Source organism: Lactuca virosa, chromosome 6 (genome assembly GCF_052849685.1).
Source record: "Lactuca virosa cultivar CGN04683 chromosome 6, Lactuca_virosa_CGN04683_v6, whole genome shotgun sequence".
Taxonomy (NCBI): Eukaryota; Viridiplantae; Streptophyta; class Magnoliopsida; order Asterales; family Asteraceae; genus Lactuca; species Lactuca virosa.
This window is the reverse complement of record NC_136431.1, coordinates 229,879,540-229,901,071: the sequence shown is the minus strand read 5'-3', so window position 1 is coordinate 229,901,071 and position 21,532 is coordinate 229,879,540. Positions and strand designations below refer to the sequence as shown.

General features: G+C 36.5%; 1 protein-coding gene across 1 annotated transcript; it reads right to left on the bottom strand.

Annotated features, from left to right (window-relative positions):
- Nucleotides 1-17,745: 17,745 nt before the first annotated feature.
- On the bottom strand, nucleotides 17,746-21,076 carry LOC145122359 (glutamate receptor 2.7-like). Its single transcript, XM_079057970.1, has 4 exons — nucleotides 19,703-21,076; nucleotides 19,301-19,613; nucleotides 18,391-18,797; nucleotides 17,746-18,303 (listed from the first exon to the last, which is right to left on the bottom strand). The coding sequence occupies exons 1-4, from the start codon at nucleotides 21,074-21,076 to the stop codon at nucleotides 17,911-17,913; spliced, it is 2,487 nt and encodes an 828-aa protein (XP_078914096.1). The 3' UTR covers nucleotides 17,746-17,910.
- Between the last annotated feature and the right edge of the window lie 456 nt (nucleotides 21,077-21,532).

Below are 21,532 nucleotides of genomic sequence, written 5' to 3'. Positions count from 1 at the left end.
AAAGGTAAAGAGAAGCTCTACGTTTTAATCAACTCATATCTGTCATAAAGTTTCCTGAATAAGAATCCAATTCCATAAAACCCGAAATGACACTTTACCGAAATACCCCTTGGCTCCAAAACACAAACCGAATACCCGAGTCGTCCAAATTACATCACTCTCCTCCAAATGAGAAACAATTCAGAACAGAGCATTACATGGATGATGTAGTTGAAAATCTAAACACTTGAGGATTTATGGATGAGTAGCTTAGTAATCTTAGTTAATAGATTAGGACGAGGCCTACGACTAGAGGATCTTCAGATCTATAGCATAGATTGACTTCTTGAAGACTAGAGCCTTAGATCAAGACCTAGTGCAAGAGGATTCGACACTTAGCGGAATGGTATACCTTGAGGATATCTGGAATAGAGACAGGCATACGACATACCTCCAATATGGAAAGTTACCTAAGATACGATACTATCTACTCTCTCTCTCTCTCTATATATATATATATATATATATATATATATATATATATATATATATATATATATATATATATATATATATATATATATATACTTATAACAGGAAACTATATGTATATATATTATTTCTCACATACATCTTCCTGTTTGATGTTTTATACAGGATATCGGAGCGATATGGAGGATATATGGGACTTGGTGTTGCAATATTACCCGAAAAAAGATAAAGTGGTACCACACATGCCTGAAGAAGAGAGTGATTACGATCCGACAGTGCCCCTACCACCTATTGAAATATCAGATGATGATGAACCATTTGAAGATGAGGAAGAGCCCAAAAAGGAGGAGAAATAGTCTGGCGAAGAGATTGGTGGAGTACCCGCAGATAGTTTACCCTACCCAGGTTCATCTTCCCACCAGGATCGTAAGGAGACTCAGGAGGAGAAACCTACTGAGTCGGAGTCATCCCCAAAGATTGTTGCTCCACTTCCCCCATCCTCTCTTAATATTCATGCTTAGGGACTCAAGACTATAACTACCCTAATAAAGTCCATTCCCATCCCATCCCACAAGAAAGCAACCTCACCGCCATCATCCCTGATACCATCAAAGAAACCTTGCCCCACCCACAAATGGACTCCACAGGTGAACGAGTGGATCAGGTAGAAGAGTATTGGGTTTTATGAGGTCGGAGAGTCCTCCCAGACACCTAGGCGCAATCCCATTCTAGAGGATCCCATGGATAAAGCTATCTTAGTGTTAATCTCGCGAGTAGCACGACACGAGGATCGTATATATCAGGTGGAAAAGGATCATGAATCACTGAGAAGGGAGATCAGATCATTAGCTGGTAGAGTTAGAGATTTAGATCAGGGGAGAGATATAGACGGGATGAGGATCCTCCACGCATATGATCATCTGGAGGAGACTCATTCTCTAATAAAGTATCAACAGATCGTGATTGAGAGTCTAGAGCAACGTGTGAGGGAGTTGGAGTTGAGATTGACGGTGTTAGAGATAGGTGAAACCACTATAGAGGCTATAATCAGTTGCAGTCAGCACCAGTTAGCACAGATAGTGGCTTGGATGATACTTTGTTTTGGCTTATGGTAGATAGTTCTAGCCAAGGAAAGCTAGGAGCTATGTTTTTTTGGGTTTGAGGGAGGGAAAACGAAGGCATAGTTGGTTTGACTAGGTGGATAGAAAAGATGGAGTCTGTTTTTGAGATAAGCTTTTGTCCGGAGGACTGTAAAGTTAAGTTCGCCGCCTGCACCCTGGCAGACGCAACCATAAGCTGGTAGACCAGTTACATGAAGACCATAGGAATTAATGTATTAAATACCATGTCTTGGAGTGAGTTAAAGTAGCTTATGATTGAGGAGTACTGTCCAAGCGAGGAGATGCAGAAGCTGGAGCAGAAGCTGTGGAATCTGACGATGCAAGAAGGTGATGTTGCCACCTATACCAGCCGTTTCAATGACCTTGCCACCTTATGTCCTGGTATGCTCACCCTGGAATATAAGAAGATAGAGAGGTATATTTGGCGTTTGCCTCAGCCTCTCCAAGGTTTAGTCACCGCCTTAAAGTCAACCACCTTCGACAGCGCCAAAAGACTAGCCTTTAGTCTGACCAATCAAGAGATACGTCGTGGTACGATGGTCCATAAGGCTGACATTCCGAGGGTGGAGGGTAGAAAAAAGAAGTTTGGAAAAGAGTCCAAAGGGAAGGCTAGGCAACCAACAGAAAAGAAGCGGGAAGTGATTCAGGCATTTGCGGTTACGACAACCTCAACAGGGACTACCTCTGGAAGTACCCCAAGATGCAATGAGTGTGGGTTTCGTCACAATGGAGCATGTTAGATTTTCACCAACTGTGGCAAGAAAGGTCATCATGCCAACAGATGCAAAACCCCACCCAATTGAGGAACCGCAACAACAGAAAGCCGAGCATGCTATGAGTGTAAAGAAGTGGGACACATCAGGAAGGATTGTTCAAAACTGAAGGGACAAGGAAGTAATGTTGGGAGTATAGCATTTTTATAGGAACCAGAGAATCAGTCCAAGATCCAACGGTAGTTATGAGTACGTTCCTAATCAATAATTTATATGCAAATATACTTTTTGATACCGGTGCCGATAAAGCTATATTACTCCTAAATTTAGGAAATTATTAGACCACCCATCTAGTAAACTTGGGGAAGACTATAGAGTAGAAATGGATAATGACCAAGTTAGTAGTACTCAAGAGATACTTAGGAACTGTACTTGAATGTTAGATAATCATACCTTGCTCGTCGTCCTTATGCCAATGTTCATTGGAAGTTTCGACGTCATCATCGGTATTGATTGGTTATCCTCTAACCATGTCGAAGTATTATGCTTTGAGAAAGTATTAAGTATACCCCTACCAAACGAAGAACCCTTAATCATCTACGGTGATAAACCCGATAGAATTATTAGGATCATCTCCTGCATGAACGCCATAAAATACTTGCAGAAAAAGTATTACGCCTTCTTAGCTCATATTTTCGATAGGAAAGACAATAAGAAGAAAAAGATCAAGGAAGTACCTCAGGCGTGCGATTACCCTGATGTATTCCCTGAAGATCTACCAGGTCTGCCGCTAGCTCGAAAAGTAGAGTTTCAGATCGATCTAATTCTAGGAGCTGCCCCAGTAGCAAAGTCTCCTTATAGCTTGGCACCATCGGAGATGCAAGAACTCTCCAGCCAACTACAAGAACTTCTTGACAATGGTTTTTATTAGACCAAGCTTCTCACCTTGGGGAGCACCCATTCTATTTGTCAAGAAGAAGGATGGATCTTTCCGGATGTGCATTGACTATAGTGAGCTAAATAAGTTGACCATTAAGAATAGATATCCACTACCCCAAATAGATGATATCTTCAATCAACTGCAAGGATCTAGTTATTTCTCTAAGATCGACCTGAAATTTGGATATCATCAACTTCGAGTCATGGAAGAGGACATTCCAAAGACTGCTTTCAGAATGCGATATGATCATTATAAGTTTTTGGTCATGCCCTTTGGATTGACTAACGCCCCAGCTGTTTTTATTGATCTCATGAATCGTGTGTGCAAGCCCTACTTGGAAAAAATCATGATTGTATTCATCGACGATATTCTGGTCTACTTACAAACCAAGGAAGAGCATGGGTAACAACTTCGAGTGCTCCTAGAGCTTTTAAGAAAAGAAAAGTTGTATGCAAAATTCTCTAAGTGCGAATTTTGGATAAGAGAAGTACACTTTCTTAGGCATGTGGTAAGCAGTAGAGGTATTCATGTCGACCCTTCCAAGATCGAAGCGGTAAAGAATTGGGAAGCACCCAAGAACCCAATAGAGGTTCGTCAATTTTTGGGACTGGATGGCTATTACCGGAGATTTGTAGAAAATTTCTTTCGCATAGCCAAAAACATCACAACATTAACCTAAAAAGAAATAAAGTTCGTTTGGGGAGACCAACATGAAATAACTTTCAAAAAGCTGAAGGAAATGTTATGTAGCGCACTGATACTATCCCTTCTAGAAGGTACTGATGAATTTGTAGTATATTGTGATGCTTCACATGAAGGGTTAGGATGTGTATTAATGAAAAAGGAAAAGGTCATAGCTTACACCTCAAAACAACTCAAGGTGCATGAGAACAAATACACCACCCACGACTTAGAGTTGGGAGTAGTAGTTTTTCCCTAAAGATTTGGCGTCATTACCTTTATGGAACAAAGTGTATAGTCTACACGGACCACAAGAGTCTGCAACACATCTTCGATCAGAAAGAGCTCAACATAAGACAAAGAAGATGGTTAGAGTTGCTAAATGACTATGATTGTGAGATTCGTTATCACCTAGGAAAGGCTAACGTTGTAGCTAACGCCTTGATCCGTAAAGAACGAGTTAAACCCCGTAAAGTTAAAGCACTTACGATGACTATTCAGTCTAACCTAATCTCGCAGGTTAGAAGTGCTCAACTCGAGGATTTACCGGAAGAAAACATTAAAGAAGAAGGACTCAGGGGAATGGAAAGACAACTCGAGATTAAGCATGATGGAACGGGATATTTCATGAACCGAGTATGGGTTCCGAAATTTGGAGACGTCAAAGAACTAGTTCTAGATGAGGCCCATAGGACTAGATATTCTATCCATCCTAGGGCATCCTAAAATGCCTTTATTGGTGCCCAAACATCAAGGTTTGGATTGTGACCTACATAAGTAAATGCCTAACATGTTCTAAGGTCAAAGCAGAACATAAACGACCCTCAAGATTGTTGCAATAACCAAAGATTTCTGAATGGAAGTGGAAGCAGATCAAAATGGAATTGGTTACCAAATTACCAAAGACTACCGCTGGTTATGACACTATTTGGGTAGTTGTCGATAGATTAACCAAGTCTGCTCACTTCATACGAATAAAAGAAACTGATACGATGGAGAAGCTGACCAAGACGTACCTTAGAGAGATTGTCAGATTGAACGGGGTACCCTCATCTATTATCTCTGACAAAGATAGTAGATTTACCTCTCGCTTTTGGAAGAGTTTGCAAAAGTCCCTTGGTACTCGCCTGGATATGAGTACAACATACCATCCTCAAACCGATGGCCAAAGTGAAAGGACCATCCAAACGCTGGAATACATGCTTAGAGCATGTGTGATAGATTTTAGAAGTGCATAGGATACTCACCTTCCTCTAGTTGCGTTCTTATACAATAATAGCTATCACACGAGCATTAAAACAACACCGTTTGAAGCGCTATACGACCAAAAATGTCGATCTCCTATTTGTTGGGCAGAAGTTGGCGATACCCAACTGGCCAAGAAATTCGCAGGGGATAGCCTACGAACATACCCATAGATTATCCACGAGACGATTGAAAAGATAGTGTAGATACGAGAGCGCATGAAGGCATCACGTGACCATCATTAGAGCTATGTTGATCTAAGGCATAAACCCCAAGAGTTCCAAGTTGGAGATAATGTGATGCTCAAAGTATCTTCTAGGAAAGGAGTTATAAGATTCGAAAAGCAGGGAAAACTAAATCCAAGGTACATAGGACCATTCGAAATTCTTGAAATGATAGGTCTAGTTGCCTATCGACTTAAGTTACCCCAAGATCTTAATAACGTGCATGACGTCTTCCATGTGTCTAATCTTAAAAAGTGCCTTTCCGATGATACGCTTGTCATTCCACTTGATGAAATTTAGATTAACCCTAAATTGAACTTCATCGAAGAGCCAATCGAAATCAAGGACATAGAGGTCAAATGACTCAAGCAGAGTCGGATTTCCATTGTCAAGGTATGGTGGAACTCTAAGCGAGGACTAGAGTACACATGAGAACGATAGGACCAAATGAAGGACAAGTACCCTCACTTGTTCGAAGGAAGCCTGACGATAAGATAAAATTTCAGGACGAAATTTCCTAAACAGGGGGAGAATGTGACAACCGAGAGGTTTCCGTCACTGATCACCATTAGGAATGAATAGGAAAAATAGATATAATAGCTTAGTATTGTAATATTTGATTTTGAGATAATAAAAATCAAAGGTACCGTTACATTTATTGATAAAAACGACTATTAGACTCAAAAATAAACCTCCAAAAAGTTGTACCGTTTTCTAAGCTGGTTAACATACTTGGAAAGTACTCGTTAACTTGATCCCAAGGATATAAGATTCATAAAAATCCAACTCAAAAGGAAAGAGTTATGGATCTTATAAAAATAGAAATCAACCACGTAATTAAAATTAATTACGTCAAAACAGTACTTAGAGATTGGTTGAGTTTTGACTAAAATTGCAAAAAGGAGATTTGCAGTACTCCTTAAGATAAAAACTTTAGGACAAAGAGTGTCGAAAACGGGATCCGTATAAGAGAGATATGATTTTTGTAAAATCATTTATTTTTACCCCCGTCAGAGACAAAAATGAAAGTCAAAACTAGCTAAAGCAACCTAAAGGAGAGTTGTAGTACCCATTGAGATCATCACATAGATATAAATAGGGCTTATATTGGAGCTTGCACGAAGAAGTTATGATTTTTACAAAATCTTTTCGTGCGCACGAGGTGCGTGCCTATTCTCATCACACACCTAACACCAGATTTAAGTAGATTGTGAGTGATATGGCAAATTAGGGAAGTGAGACGCGGTCTTCTTTGGTTGGAGCCAAGATGATCACACGCGACGTGCGCATATATTTTCCTGGGATTTTATTAACTTGATTTTATTAACACTACACCAACAGTCTCATGTGACTAGGGTGACGACCCCAATTTCACTATTTTAAGTGTTTTACCTGGGATTTTATTGACTTGGTATACTAAAAATGAAAAATTTTGTGGTAAAAATTGGGATTTTACAACATACGACTTTCAATTGCTTTCTTACAACTAAATAAAGCATCGGGAGGAAGGAGTACTATAAATTGGTTAGATTGATGTATTAATGTTGTTTCTTATTTTGCTATGTATCGATTCTATAACACTTTCTTTCTAGTTTCTTACTAGCTTAGTTTTTATACATTTGTTTGACGTAACCTTCCTGTAAAAAACAACTAGAAGTGAATCTACACCAAGCATATATATGTTATATTACACTAATTACTTATGACAAACTACTTCATTATATGAGCAATTCAACAAATCAGCTGAAGTGATCCATTTTTAGCATCAACAACATGAAGACTGTAGCAGTGATGTGTATATTATATAGTAGTTTAGATTTATAAAAATGTTTATTCCTAACCATGGACTGTTACACAACTAGGCAGGTATACCTAATCGTATAACAATATAGCTATGGTAAGACTAGATTGTCGAACACTAGTAGAATGAGTATGCTTTGATTCAAAATATTTACTATTAACCAAACTAAATAAAAAAATATTTAAAGAGGGACTTTTTCATTTTAATTTTAGATCACTTTAAACAGAAACTTAAGCAAGTAAATCACAAAGAAAGAGTCAAGGAACTAAGCAAACAAGAATAAATAACGATTTAGAGCAAGATAAAGAAAGTGCTTTTACTTAGACACAGTTTACCTGTAAATTATGGTTGATTTCTCTAAAAGTTCAATGGATTAAATTTCTTTGTTTACCGATTCCTAGGTTGATTAGTTTTCATGGTCCAGTTACTATTCCTATGATTTCATGGTCTTTTAATTGAGTGATCAAGTGAATTAATTGTCCTAAAAATCAGCTTTGAACGTATTATGAAAGACTTGATCTTTTATTTATCTCGAGGAAAATCAATTAATTACACATGAATGATAATCACATGCAAAATCACACATTAAAGTTAATTACATTACTAATTAACCCTAGAGTTTGGTCAAACACTAGTCATATAGTCTTAAGATTCATAAAAATAATATGATTCAAGTAAACATGGATAGAATGATCATCAAAACTATGTAAAAACACATAATCTAGAGGTTCATATACTCTAAGCTAAAGTAAAGGGTTATTAGCCATAATCTCAGATAGACCACAAACAAAAACAATAAAAACGTTGATAAACATAATAAGCAAAAGCAAACTTAATGATTCCATAACTATCAGTTCTTCCCAATCTCGCTCTACTGGTGATCTTTAGTCTTCAAATCATCTCTAAAGGCTCTCTAGTTGTCAAACTGCAACTATAACTTGTTGCATACTCATTAGGGTAAGAGATAACACATATATAGTTTTCATAACCGATGTAAAATGTGCTGCGTAAGTTAGAAGAATGTTTCGTGTAATCAAGATCTTTGTGTATCCCACAAGTAAGCCAACACAACAAGTGTGTATTGTATTCGTATTCTTTAGCTTCGATGCATTGCGTAATCAAGGTTCACATCTCACATACTCTAAATTACAAAAATTAATTTTTCTTCTTCGATTCTAGTCCAACAATCTAGATCCAACACAACATTTTGCTACTTTTCATCCAAAAGTGTCTTCTCAACTACAAAACAAAATTTCTACTTAATAAGTTTCATATATCTCGATTTAATACCAACATATAACTAAAAATATTAAGATATCGTAGAAAATATGTGTGTATAGACTGAAATATCAAGTAGAAATGGGACATTATTTGTAATCTTCCAGGCCTTCTATATGTAACAAGTTCAAAAAAATCAACAAAATCACCAACACCTTCTACATCACATGATGTAATAACAACATCAATAAGGGATAATCGATTGAACACCAAAACACTTCTAAACATAATGCTTGCTTAAATTTCATTTCGAATCACTCATAACAATAGTTATGCATCACCTCATATAGGGCCATCATCATTGAACTAGGGACCACATAGAACAATGTACATTGAAGAGTTAACGGGTACATACCATGTCCAAAACGGGTTAATGAATCAATATCATCAATAAAATGTATGATTATTTGGTATTTATAATCCTTCGGGTCTAGACTCCAATATACTTCGCCCAACCTCAATCTGTCAATTTCCTTGGGTTCCAAATTTGAACTTGAAATTTGCTTATTTTCCCCCTGAAATCCTTCCTTGTTTGGATGTGTAGCCACTATATTGAGTATCATTATTCTAAGATCCCAATTTAATCAAAATAAATGCTCCACTCCAAAGCAATCTTTACCATAAATCCACAACTTTGACTTAATATTTAGATTGAAGTAAAGTATACCATTGTTATAAACTACTCTTTGAGTCACACTTGAGTTAACTAGTGAAAATAGACTGTTAACTCAAAATAGAGAACCTGCAATATTTCATTTTCATGAGATCCATCATGCTTGGTAAATAGGCGGAAGGGAACCAAAGCAGATTAAGTCACACTTGTGTTAACAAGTGAGAAAAGAGTCAGACAATTTAAACAATATTTGGTTTTCATGAAATGAAAATCAACTCCCCTAGGCCCATTAAATAGGTAGAGGGGAACCCAATGAGGTTACGTCACATTTATGTTAACAAGGGAGAAAAGAGACAATCAATTCAAACAAGATTTGATTTTAATGAAATGAAAATCAACTCTCATTAGGCCTATATAATAGGTAGGTGGATCCCAAGAAGATTAGGTAACACTTTTGTTAACTTATGAAGATAATAAATTTAAACATAGAGCATGAAGACCATGCCATATTTGATTTTTGTTAAATGAAAATATGGAACAAAAGTGTGTTCCATTAATTCAAAAAGATTGTCAAGTATCCAACTTGATTGTTATGCGATCAATTGTTTCGAGCCATCAATTTAATAGTTACCACCCATGAATTTAATAAGATGGTATAAAGAAACCACCACCTCAAAAAACACAATGATCACTATAAAACATCTATGAGACACCTCTATTATAGAAACCCCCAAAACAAGTCCCTGATTTGAAGTCCTCATTCCACCTTGAAATTATTATTTAGTTTAAGCATTCAGACAGTGGCTTACAAACCCTGTTAACCCAATTCATAGTTGGCCCTTTGTGTATCATATGATTTACCTAAATAAAGCTTTGTGATTATATGTCATTATCAATCATGGTGTTAGATTCTGACTTCTTTGGGAATACCTTCCATATTTCCCATACACACACCATGATAACTGATTCAGTTACTTTCTTAATTTTTATTATATGAGATTTATTAGTGAACAATGATGAGACTGTGAATAAATGTTTAATGGAGTTTGGATTTTCAGGAAGAATCAACCATCACATGGAGATTTCCAACCAGATTTGGCTCAATATTATGCATTTAGTAAAATATGCTCTACTGATTCTTCACTTTGTTTGCTTAAAATGAATCGGTTATCATTTATTTTTATGCTAAGTTTCTTCATATTTGAAGTTGTTTTCAGTTAGTTTTGGATTGTTCTCCGAAATAAGACATTAAGTTTTCCATGGACTAATTTTTTCCATTCCACATCACATTTCTGGATGGGAGAATTATGTCATCGATAAAATGTCTTAGTGACTTAACCATAAATTCTTTCTTTGCTTCCAATGCCCACTCGTATTTCTCTCTTTTCCCATTAAGTTACAAACTTTTACATAGTTCAATTAATTTTTCTAATTCCTCGATGGTTCTCTTACTTAAAGGTCCTAAATTCCATTCCTAGAAGAATACCATTTCCCCTTCTCCCGTTCTCACCCTTTGATTCACAAAGTAGTTGTTGTTTGTTTCTAGCGCAAATAATCCTAGAAATCAGGATGCAAATGATGACCCTCCTAAGCAAGTATCCGTCCAGAACATTATAAACTTTCCGGCACCAATCTTCAAGTTCAATCATGCTCAGACTTAGAGAAGTAGGTCATGATCCACTTTTGAAATCGAATCATGCACACTGGAGCTTTGGTTTTTGAAGATGTTACCCCTAAAATTCCTTCGGGTCCATAGAGTGACTCATTTACATTTTCCAGGGTGATAACTGGTCATTAATAAATCTACACCACCATTTCCTATTAACACAAGATTCATTCCCTTTACACTTCCAACTCCAAGAGCCCTTTATCCTTCCTTTCTAACAACTAATTCCATGCCACCCATGATATCTTTCTCCTTTATCGCCCCTACTCAAAAGAAGTTACTTGTAAAACTTTCTAGTTCGTCCAATACATTAAAATAAGCTCTAAATAAAGAGAAATAGTACAAGAAATCTTCTTACTTCCATTTGAGTCTTTGGAGGCTCCCACTTCATAACTGCTTAAATATTTGTCAGGTCCACCTTGATCCCTTGTGATACAATTTGTCCAAGAAATTTGACTTCTCGTAACCAAAATTTGCACTTTGCAATTTTACGTACAACTTTTCCCACCTCAAAGACTTCCAATGCATCTCTTTCAGATGTCATTGTCCTTTTCACTTTTGGAATATATAACAATGTCATAAATAAAAATAATTATGGATTTGTCAAGGAAGGGCTTACAAACACGATTCATCAAGTCCATGAATATAGTCAGAGCATTAATAAGGACAAATGGAATCATCAAACACTCATAATGTATGTAACATGTTAGAAATGTCATCTTCTCTATATCTCTATCTTTCACATGTGCTTGGTGATGATCGGAGTGTAACAGTCGTGTTCCAGTATGGTTTATTTTTTATTCTCTAGGGCTAAAGATGGAGGTTCTGGGAAAAACTCTATGTCACGGCATGGAGCAAGGATGCCCACGACGTGGCATTGAATAAGTGGCACGCGTATTGTATTGAGCCACCACGACATGGCCAAGGAAAGCCACAACGTGGTAGCTGTTCTGGCCCAATCTCATCATTCTTTTAGGGATCCATTCGTATTTAAATCTCTCTAAACCCATTTTAGGGTTCATTATCAAAGTCCAAGCCCTCTTTCACCTCAGAAAAACCTAGCCTCCATCCCTTGTTTGATTCTTGAGATTTTTGAAGCTTTCTTAGCTTGGAGGAGAAGAGAAGAAGGTTATCAATTGTTGGATTTTTCAAGGAAGCAACACCATCAATATCTCTCATTATTTTTGGACCTTTGTAAGTATCAAAGGCTCAAACTTTATGGCTTTTTGTGGTTGGATCTTGAACATTGTCCCATGTTTCTCATGTTTGAGCAAGTTTGGAGGGAAGGAAGTCATAAAGTTGGCAACTTTATGACTCTCCTGAGTCCCAATAGCATTATATGTTATGGATATAGTCTTTGATTGAAGGTCTTATCATTTGCTTAAGTTTTGGCCTTTAGGGTTCATATTTTGACCTAAGATGGATCTTAGACATGTATTGGACATGCATGTATATAAAGCTTCCACCTTTATGATAGATCTGGTATTAGAAACCCTTCTAGAGTAATTGGGTTAAGGACCTTTTCGAATTAAGGGCTTAATGATTAAGACATCATGGATTTTGGCTTTATTTGGACATATGGTTTGAGATCTTGATATCTTTGGGTGTCTTAATGGATAAAGTTGGAAACTTTATGCATTTAGATAGTAGTATGGACCAAATATGAACTTTAGAGCCATTAGGATCGAGGGAGGCAGCTTCATCCATTAAGCTACTGAAGAATCAGTGCCCACAGCGTGGCACCAGGTTGCTACGACGTGGCGATAAGGAATAACGCGATGGACTATTGCTGAAGGGCCACGACGTGGTGATAGGTGGCCACGACGTGGCAGTTGACTAAAGTCAACGTTGGCCGTTGACTTTTGGCATGGGTTAACTTTTTGGTCAATCTCTATTTTTAGAAGGTAGACTTAGGGTTTGCCTTGTGTGGATTGGTAGAGAGAGAGAGAGAGAGAGAGAGAGAGAGCTGTTGGTTGTGATCAATGTGACGTTACGCGAGGTTTTTGTCAGCGTCGTGATTCAGGTGAGTCTCCTCACTATACTCGGGGGTCGAAGGCATCAATGTTGTCCCAATGGTTTATGTTATATAGGAAGACCAGGGGTAGCCCTTGACATTTATATGAAAGAGCTGGAGGTGGCTCCCGACAATTTGCATGCAAGACCAGGGTTCAGACCCTGACAGTTATATGTAGTATGCTAGTTGTCTTTGTGATACTTGCATGGAAGACCATGAGGTGGCTCTTGGAACTTGTCTATAAGACCCAGGGTTTTGGCCCCCATCCTGGCAAGTAAAGACCATGATACGACTCATGGAATAATGAAAAGACTATGCTCGGCACATAACAATCTCTATTGTACGTATGATATGTGGTATTTTGGGAACTCACTAAGCTTTGTGCTTACGGTTTCAGGTACTTCCGGTTCGAAAGGGAAGAGCCTGACGTGATTACACAACATCTCCCAGAGTTTTCTGCATTGGTAATTAATGATATTATTCCGATGTTTAAATAATATATTCACTTTGATCGGTTTTGGAACAAATTGTTTGTATGATTTACTGTGTTAAAAATGAAAATTTTACTATGAATTTTTGGGACATTACACGGAGCGTAAATCAAATTTTTTTAAAAAGAAATAAGTGCCTTGTATTTGATCAAATACGTCATCTATTCTCGGTAAAGGGTAATAGTTTTTAATGGTTATCTTGTTGAGCTCGTGATAATCTGTGCACATTCACATCAAACCATCTTTCTTTTTTAAAAAATAGTACATGTGCACCCCACGAAGAAGATCTATGCCTAATAAAGAATTTATAGAGAAGCTCTTGGACTTAAGACATCAAGTCATGCATTTCCATGGGAGCTAAATGGTATGGTGCGCGAGCAATTGGTGTCGCATCTGGAACAAGATCAATTTTGAACTCGACTTGCATTTTAGGTGGCATACTTGGCTATTCATCAGGAATACTTCAGGAAATGGTTTTTTCTTAATTGGCTTCTAGCCAATCCATTCATATAACCACATCGAATCCCTTGATTCCTATCGGTAAAATATTACCTTTGAACAATTTCCTGTTGATTTTAAGACTACAATTTTTGTACATGTGAAGGACGATAGCAAACTCTCCATTAGCAACTTCTATAACATACACATCTTCTAACAATTACAATGTCACACTTATCTTGCCACAAATTCATGAGATACTAAAGAGTAAGTAGAACCTGAATTAAATAATTTATGTGTAAGTAAGAAATTGATAATTAGAGTACTTGAAACGCCATTATGTGCCTCATTTGCCTCTTGCGTCGTGAGTTGAAATGCACACCCTTTCACCTTTCAGGGCCCCATCTTCTTATTCACCATGGATACTAAGGTCTCATTCCCATTTTTGGACAAGCAGAACTATAATGGCCCTTTTCATGGCATGAGTAACATTCAATATCTTGTATGTATTTCATTTTTTACTCCTTAGCTTTATGCCCGAATTGTGCACATTTGAAACACTACATATTATTCATATTACATTCCCCCTTATGTTCCTTCCCAAATTTATCACACCTTTTATTACTTCCTTTTCTCGAATAGAGTATCAACCCTTATTGTTAGAGCTTGTATTGTCATAAAAGTTCCTTTTCTCCCTAAACGTTTCTCTTCTTAGCACGCCTCTTTACCATATCTTCAACATTTCGAGCAGAGAATATCACTTTATCTAAATTAAGAGCACGTTTAACCTCAAGTTCATACTCTACTGGAAGGCCATTTGCCTACCTATTGGTTCTCAAATGCTCAATAACGTAAGTATCTCTATAAAAGGAACCATATCTTTGAATTTCCTACTGTACTCATCCACTGATATATTTTCCTCTTTCACACAACAGCAAAATCATCCAACAACTTCTCAACATCCTGGTTTAGGAAATTTATTGTATTTGAATGCTCAACAATTTCCTCCTAGTTCCACTTACGTCTTGTTTCCCAATGCTTCATAGAACTTGTTCCACTACAAAGATGCATCATCATTGAGTAACGTAGAAGAAAATACACCACATGTTTTTCCTTTCATTCACTTAGAGTATCCCCAATGATTAACCGCACAAAAACCTATTACTTTTGCCACATCATATTTCCACTCATTTTTATATAACAAAAACTTTTATTAAATATCATCTCCAATGGTTAACATTTTTATAAGTTTTTTTTCTTCTAAAACTAAGTAACTTATCGTTTATCCATGTTACATGTTTTATTTTGCCCCCTCATATAATTTACAATTTTACTAAAATATAACTTGGTCCGATATTTTTTTCGAAATCATATTTTTTTATATATGTAGTTATAAAAATACAAAACAATACAATATTATAAACCTAATATTTTATATTTTGATATTTTTTAATTTTGAAAGTTTTGACAATTACTTTTAAATAATATAATTTTTTTATAAAATATATTCATTTTTGTGTTAATTAAATAAATTGTATAACTAATAAAAAAACTATCATCTAAATATAACTAGGTACAAAGTAAAATATTACTAAATGCAAGGTTGTAGAACTCGTTACTCGTTACCTGTTCGACCGACTACCGAGTAGCGAGTACTCGGGAGTACTCGCGAGTACTTGGGGAGTACTCGGATTCTGTAATTCATGTAAAAATATTTTTAGGGACATTATGTATGTCAAAATCATAAGTTGATTGAAATATATAACAGAATTAGATACATGTGAATACGCAAAAACCGAAAAACACATAGTGGTCTCACTTTGTGAATAACCACTGAAAATTTAAGATATATATGCAGTAATAATCACATGTGTGTGTGTTAAATAATAAATTATTAAGTATATTATACATATTAATAATCGAGTTGACCGAGTTTTACAACATTGTTCAGTTCAGTAAGTGGCCGATCAGGGAGTACTCGGGATTCTATAACTCGCCTCGGTAAATGGCCGAGTAGCGAGTACTCGGAGGAGTAATCGGCCAACTCGGCGAGTTTTACAACATTGACTAAATGTATGGATGAAATTAGTAGCGGATCAAGAACAAAATGTTAGAGGTAGCACACATGATTTTAGGAGTAACACGCTAGAAAAAACAAACTATGCCGAAATTTTTCGCAAATTTTTTTCACTACGCTACATAATCTGAGGGGCATACATGTAGGTCCTCCAGTGGATGAAATATGAAAAAGGTTAGAAGAAAACTTAAAAGATTAGAGAAGAATAAGTGTTTGGAGTGACCTATTAAAAAAATTATTCTCCAATAATAGAATGTTTTTCAAAAACTTATTGGAATAGTAAAAAAGTTTTAGAAAAAATCACTATTGAGGTGGAAGGAGTGCCGTATCAGCTCCACATCAACTTTTCTTTTCCTCCCTCTTCTATATTTTTCAATCCATAATACATGGAAATCCTATATTTCCTAATTCATTCAACCACTCAATTAAAATCACACAAAACAACATATGGTACAAGTATTTATGCATGAAGAACAATTACCTAAGCATAAGAGAATAGAGAGAGAATCTAGAGAGAGAGAGAGAGTGAGACATATGGTACTATTCTTCCCTTGTGTGGTACCAGCTTTCGCCTAGGGTCGCTATCTTGGAGGTACCCTTGACACCTCCTTAATTTCCTTCAAATTGCACACCACTCTGTGCATCCTTAGAGATGTTCTTACTCAAGAATTTTTTCCATCTATCGAATCAAACACATTGTAATTTTTGGATGATAACTTTATTTATATTCTTAAGGCTTACAAGCCATGAATGATTTAAATGAACAACCCCTATTTTCTTTAGAGCTGGATTAACTATCATCATCACCATCATTGTGATATAGATTTCCGGTATTAGCATTATCAACTTTGGATCTATTTTCTGTGGGATTATTGGATGGTGGTGGAGTATTTCCTTCCAAACGGGCATCAATAATATGATTAACATATTATTTTACAAGTTCCCATGATCAAAGAATTGATGGTAACGATGGTGATACCTTGACTTAGATACTTGAGGTGTAATTTAATTTAAATTCGTTTTTACCGAAGAAAACCACATGATCAAAGAAACCACCAATTACAAATGAATCTCTTTTTTTAGGAGTTAAAAAGACTTTGTCTTTAAATTACCAAAAAATGAAGTATAATTTTAAAGAGAACCTAACAGTTTGTTGGGCTACAATAACATTAGTTATTCTTTTATATAGATTTTGGCTTAAGTCAATATATTTTTGTTTGATATTCTAAGATTTATATGTAGAATATTTTATCAGTAAAGTAAAACTGAAAATTAGACAATTGTTTTAACAAAATTATTAATAAATTTTATAATATTTTCAAATGATATCAAATAGGAGGTGATTCTCCACTTAGAGCATTCACAATGCAAGTAGTATAAGAGTTGAATATAATGACTAAGATTGAATATAAGTCGAATAGAGTGTGGATGAGGGCATAAAGTAGAATTGAATTATCATTGAATGATTGAATAAAATGATGATTAAGATTGAATATGTGTTTAATGAATAAATTATAAGTGTTTTTGTATAAATGTTTAATGGATGATGTCGCAATTCATTGAACTCTATAGAATTCAATGGATTGTTGATCCCCTTAAATTTGAAGAAACACGTCACATATCAAATACTTTTTTGAGTAGCATATTCTATGTTTCTAATATTATTTGACGGCTCCTCATTATTTTTCCCTAATTTACTACTACAATTAATGAAACCAAATATCAAATTTCATATAACTGTTTAAGTAATGATTAATTGAGTCTTCGCGATGAGATTAGTGGTTAATTATGAGTGAAATTCCACACACATGAGGCCCGAGATTCAACCCTGACACAACCATAGTATTTTTAGTATTCCACAATTAACCTTCCGTGTGGACTTTAAAGAGTTTGACATTGGTTGCTCAATACGGTCTATTTTTTTAACGATCCTTAATTAGATCACATAAGCCTTTTTTAAAAAACTCATAAACTGTAATTAAGGTTCTTACAAATACAATGCAAACCGTTACTAGGTAATGGACAAATAAATAAACTTAGATGTGTATCTTAGATAACGTAAAATGTAATATATACTTGCTCGCTAGCTATATGCCTAGACAAGAGAAACCCTAATTAAAATGCAACATATATTAACTTAAATTTGGTCGACACTGATTGCTGGACTTGGCAGTGGATGTATTGTTCCTGTTTCAGACGGCTTTCTATCTTTCTCCTCATCAAAGCTTTGTATTATTGAGGTCATCTTCCGGTAGAATGATTCTTGTGAAATTAGTATTTCCTTCTTTTCATACAAGAACTTAAACACAGAGACGACAAGCGCATAAGTTGATGACAAACCCGAGATCCAAAAAAGACCCTTGAAACTAGCGACTGTTAGCTTATCAAAGGTTTGAACATCCGCATTTTGGTCGGGGCAATGAGCTGCATCTCCAAACCATTTGTTTGATATGGCACTCATTTGTCCTTCTATCACTTTCAAGATTCCTCTTGAGAAGTCATCTACCAGCCACGATTCTTTTGGAAATGCCTGTTCATAACAACTCACTGCATATATCAACTTAATTACCTATAAAAAGATTTGTGTATAATGTAAGTTAAGTTAATCACTACTTACAAAGCCAAAGCCTGCAGACTTGTAGGTCGGACCCACCATTAGATACTTGTTACAGTTCTTCGCCATCAACATCTTGAGATAAGGGACATCATCAACGATCGCAGCAACCCCATTGTTTTTACTTCCATTTGAAAGGGCATCCGCATACTCTTGAAAGCTTGAGTAATTCTTCAACTTGCTACTAGGAAAACCCATGCTCTTTAACATATCTCTAACATAGGAACCATCTTGGTATCCTACGTTCTCTCCTCTTGCTATGAGTTCATATATATTCGTAACAGTTGGTTGGAGCTTTTGCACGGTTAACATGGACGCGAAGCTTGCTGTGTAGCTGGAGGTCAGCACCAGAACCACAAATAACCACACCATCACTACAAATCTAGATAAGTTGCATACCATCTTCTCCTCTGCAAGATTTATGTATTCCCATGTTAATTTGTTTTCTTATTAATGCATCTATGACACAACAGACATGTTTTGGAAATATAACTTAAGTGTGTGTTGGGTAATTTTTGATGATTAAATTTGGTTATGGGTGTGGGTCTTTAAGTTGTTTTATTTACCATTTAAATAAAGGATAGTTGACTAAGTTTAGAGTAGCTTAAAGTTGGTATACTTGCTCAATATAATATATGTGTCCTATTATCTATGAGTATAAAGGATATTTGAATAAGTTTAGAGTAGCTTAAAGTTGGTATACTAGGTAAATATAATATGTGTCCTATTATCTAGGAGTGGTGGCTATTTATAACCTTTTGTTTTTATGAATGTGTGTGCAGTTTTTGAGTCACGGTTACTTATTCCTTTCTCTATATATTTATCACATATTAAAGAGAGGGTGTTTTCTTTAGTTTGTGAGGGAGCGTTGAGGGCCTTATTTCCAACAGTGTGTGATTGAATAGAAACTTACTCTGTGCGAAAAAAAGAGTGGAGAACGAAAACCAGAAGACTAGCCCAATTTGTTGATGAGGGGGACCACGAAATTCTTTATTTACACGGTGCTCTATGACCCAAACAACAACTCCAGTGTACATGAAAAGTGCTCCGATTGTTATCCACAGCTTCGTTTCTAGAGGCCTCATGAAAATCCAAATGTTTTTACCATCATCAACCTTAGCTGGAACGAGCATCGATACCCCAGACTCTGAGTATGCGAGAGTGAAATCAACAGTCCGTGATCTGTTCCACTTGATGGTGACGTCTGCAACCACCATATCGAAATTCTGTGCAATTTTAAACAAGAAAGAAGAAATTGTAAGTACTAAAAACTTATGTTGGTATACATACATGCGATGCACAATCATCTACTTACACCAAGGACAATTTGATGAAGAAGATCATTGTAGTCAGGAGCATCGTATGGAGTGAGGTTGTAGTGTACAGTGTATGGCAATGCATCTATGACAGCTTTGAAGACATCTATGACAAATCCACTCGCTTTAACCTCCTGGGTGTTAGGATCGATTTCGGCTTCAATAAACTCAACGAACCCACCGTTTGCTGGAACTCCCACTCTTAAAAAGATGTCGCCACCTGTTGGGATTCCCAATACGCCTTTAGGGAATTCTGAAGTATCTCCAGGCCATATGATGGCTCCTAAGTTATCTTTGTTAGTCGTATAATCTGTACTTCCATTGTTGATTATTCGATTTGATATTCCATTTCTTGAACTCCAAAATCCAATTTGTTTCTCCCCCTTATTCCCGATCACATTCACTATATGGTATGCCGGTATTTGTAGTTGTCCATTGACCACCTGGAAATCGCCACTCACCCCTCTATGCCTCATATCTCTGATCATTGAAAGGAACTTCGGTCCCATTTCTGAGGTTCCAATGGCATCCAAGTCTGTCGAGGCATTCCTTGGTCGCTTGAAGGTAGTGCTTAATTCGGTGTCAACTCTCTTTAACGCTGTAGCAAGTCCAATAATAGAGTCATAAGTCCATATCCCAAACATATCAAGCTCAACTCTATGATCAGTGTCAGGGTATTCTTTATGGAACCTCCTCTTCCATCTTCTCTCAAAGTTGGTTAGCTGGTTGGTTTGTGGTATATAGGGCTTCACACCTAGTACACCCTGCATAGAATGTAAAGCAAGGGGTTCCACATGATGCAAGAAACAAGTGAGAACATCAGTGATTATCCATGCATATCCTTGAGCCATCATTCCAGCTTCGTCTGCTTTCTTAAAGAAACGTGAAGCGAGATCCGGTAACATGTGTACCACAAAAACCCTAGTTTGCATGGTCTTTAATTTGTAAAGTTGTAGCAGAATCTCATCATCCGATGAGGATGGAGACAAAAGGGTGCGGAACATAACCTCAGTGCCAATGTTTACCATGGCATCTGATAAATAGGGAATGGGTTCTCTTCCAAAATCAGTATCTTCGTAGACAAACACCACTTTCTTCCAGTCGAAGGATTTGACTACAGCTGCAATGGGTTGTGCTTGTGTTGAGGAAGCTTGTGCTATGCGGATGAAGTAGGGGTTTCGGATTGGAGAGATATCAGGGTTGGTTACTGGAGATATGATGGGAACCTTCGATCTTTGTGCAATATCAAGTACAAACTGTGCCTGTGACGATTGTTGGGGTCCAACAATTGCTGTAACTTGAGTATTTTTCAGAAGGTCTATGGCTGTATATGAGACATAAAACACATGATCAGCATGAAAATCATTTACCATATTTGGCATAAACATACTAATACTAGTGGTTACGAACCAGCTGAGGCAGCATCTATGTTATCGTTTTTGGAATCCCAAAAGTGAGGGACAATAATGGTGGAGTTGTTAGTGTCTCCATGAGAATCTTCAATGGCCATCAACATGCTGATTCGGATGCTCTTTCCGAGGCTGGAATTCATATCAAGAATCGCCCCTACTCCTATTTCTTGCCTCCCTTGTTTTTCACCATTCACTATCAACATCATCGTCAAAGCTAACACTAACACAACATGATTCGCTACAGAAATTTTCATCTTTCACCTTTCTGCACACCTAGCTTTTTTAGGAAGACTGGCTGGGGGTGTATTTGATGATTAACTGATCTGGACAAAGACGACTATATATGTGATTCTTGTTCATATATATATATATATATATATATATATATATATATATATATATATATATATATATATA

Bases quoted from the DNA above. Each gene is read 5' to 3' on its own strand.
- LOC145122359 (XM_079057970.1), bottom strand. From the start codon at position 21,076: ATGGTAAATGATTTTCATGCTGATCATGTGTTTTATGTCTCATATACA. The intron at 19,614-19,702 runs GTAAGTAGATGA...AAAATTGCACAG, and splicing joins TTCATCAAATTGTCCTTGGT to AATTTCGATATGGTGGTTGC. The intron at 18,798-19,300 runs GTAAGTTTCTAT...TAAATCTTGCAG, and splicing joins CACTCTTTTTTTCGCACAGA to AGGAGAAGATGGTATGCAAC.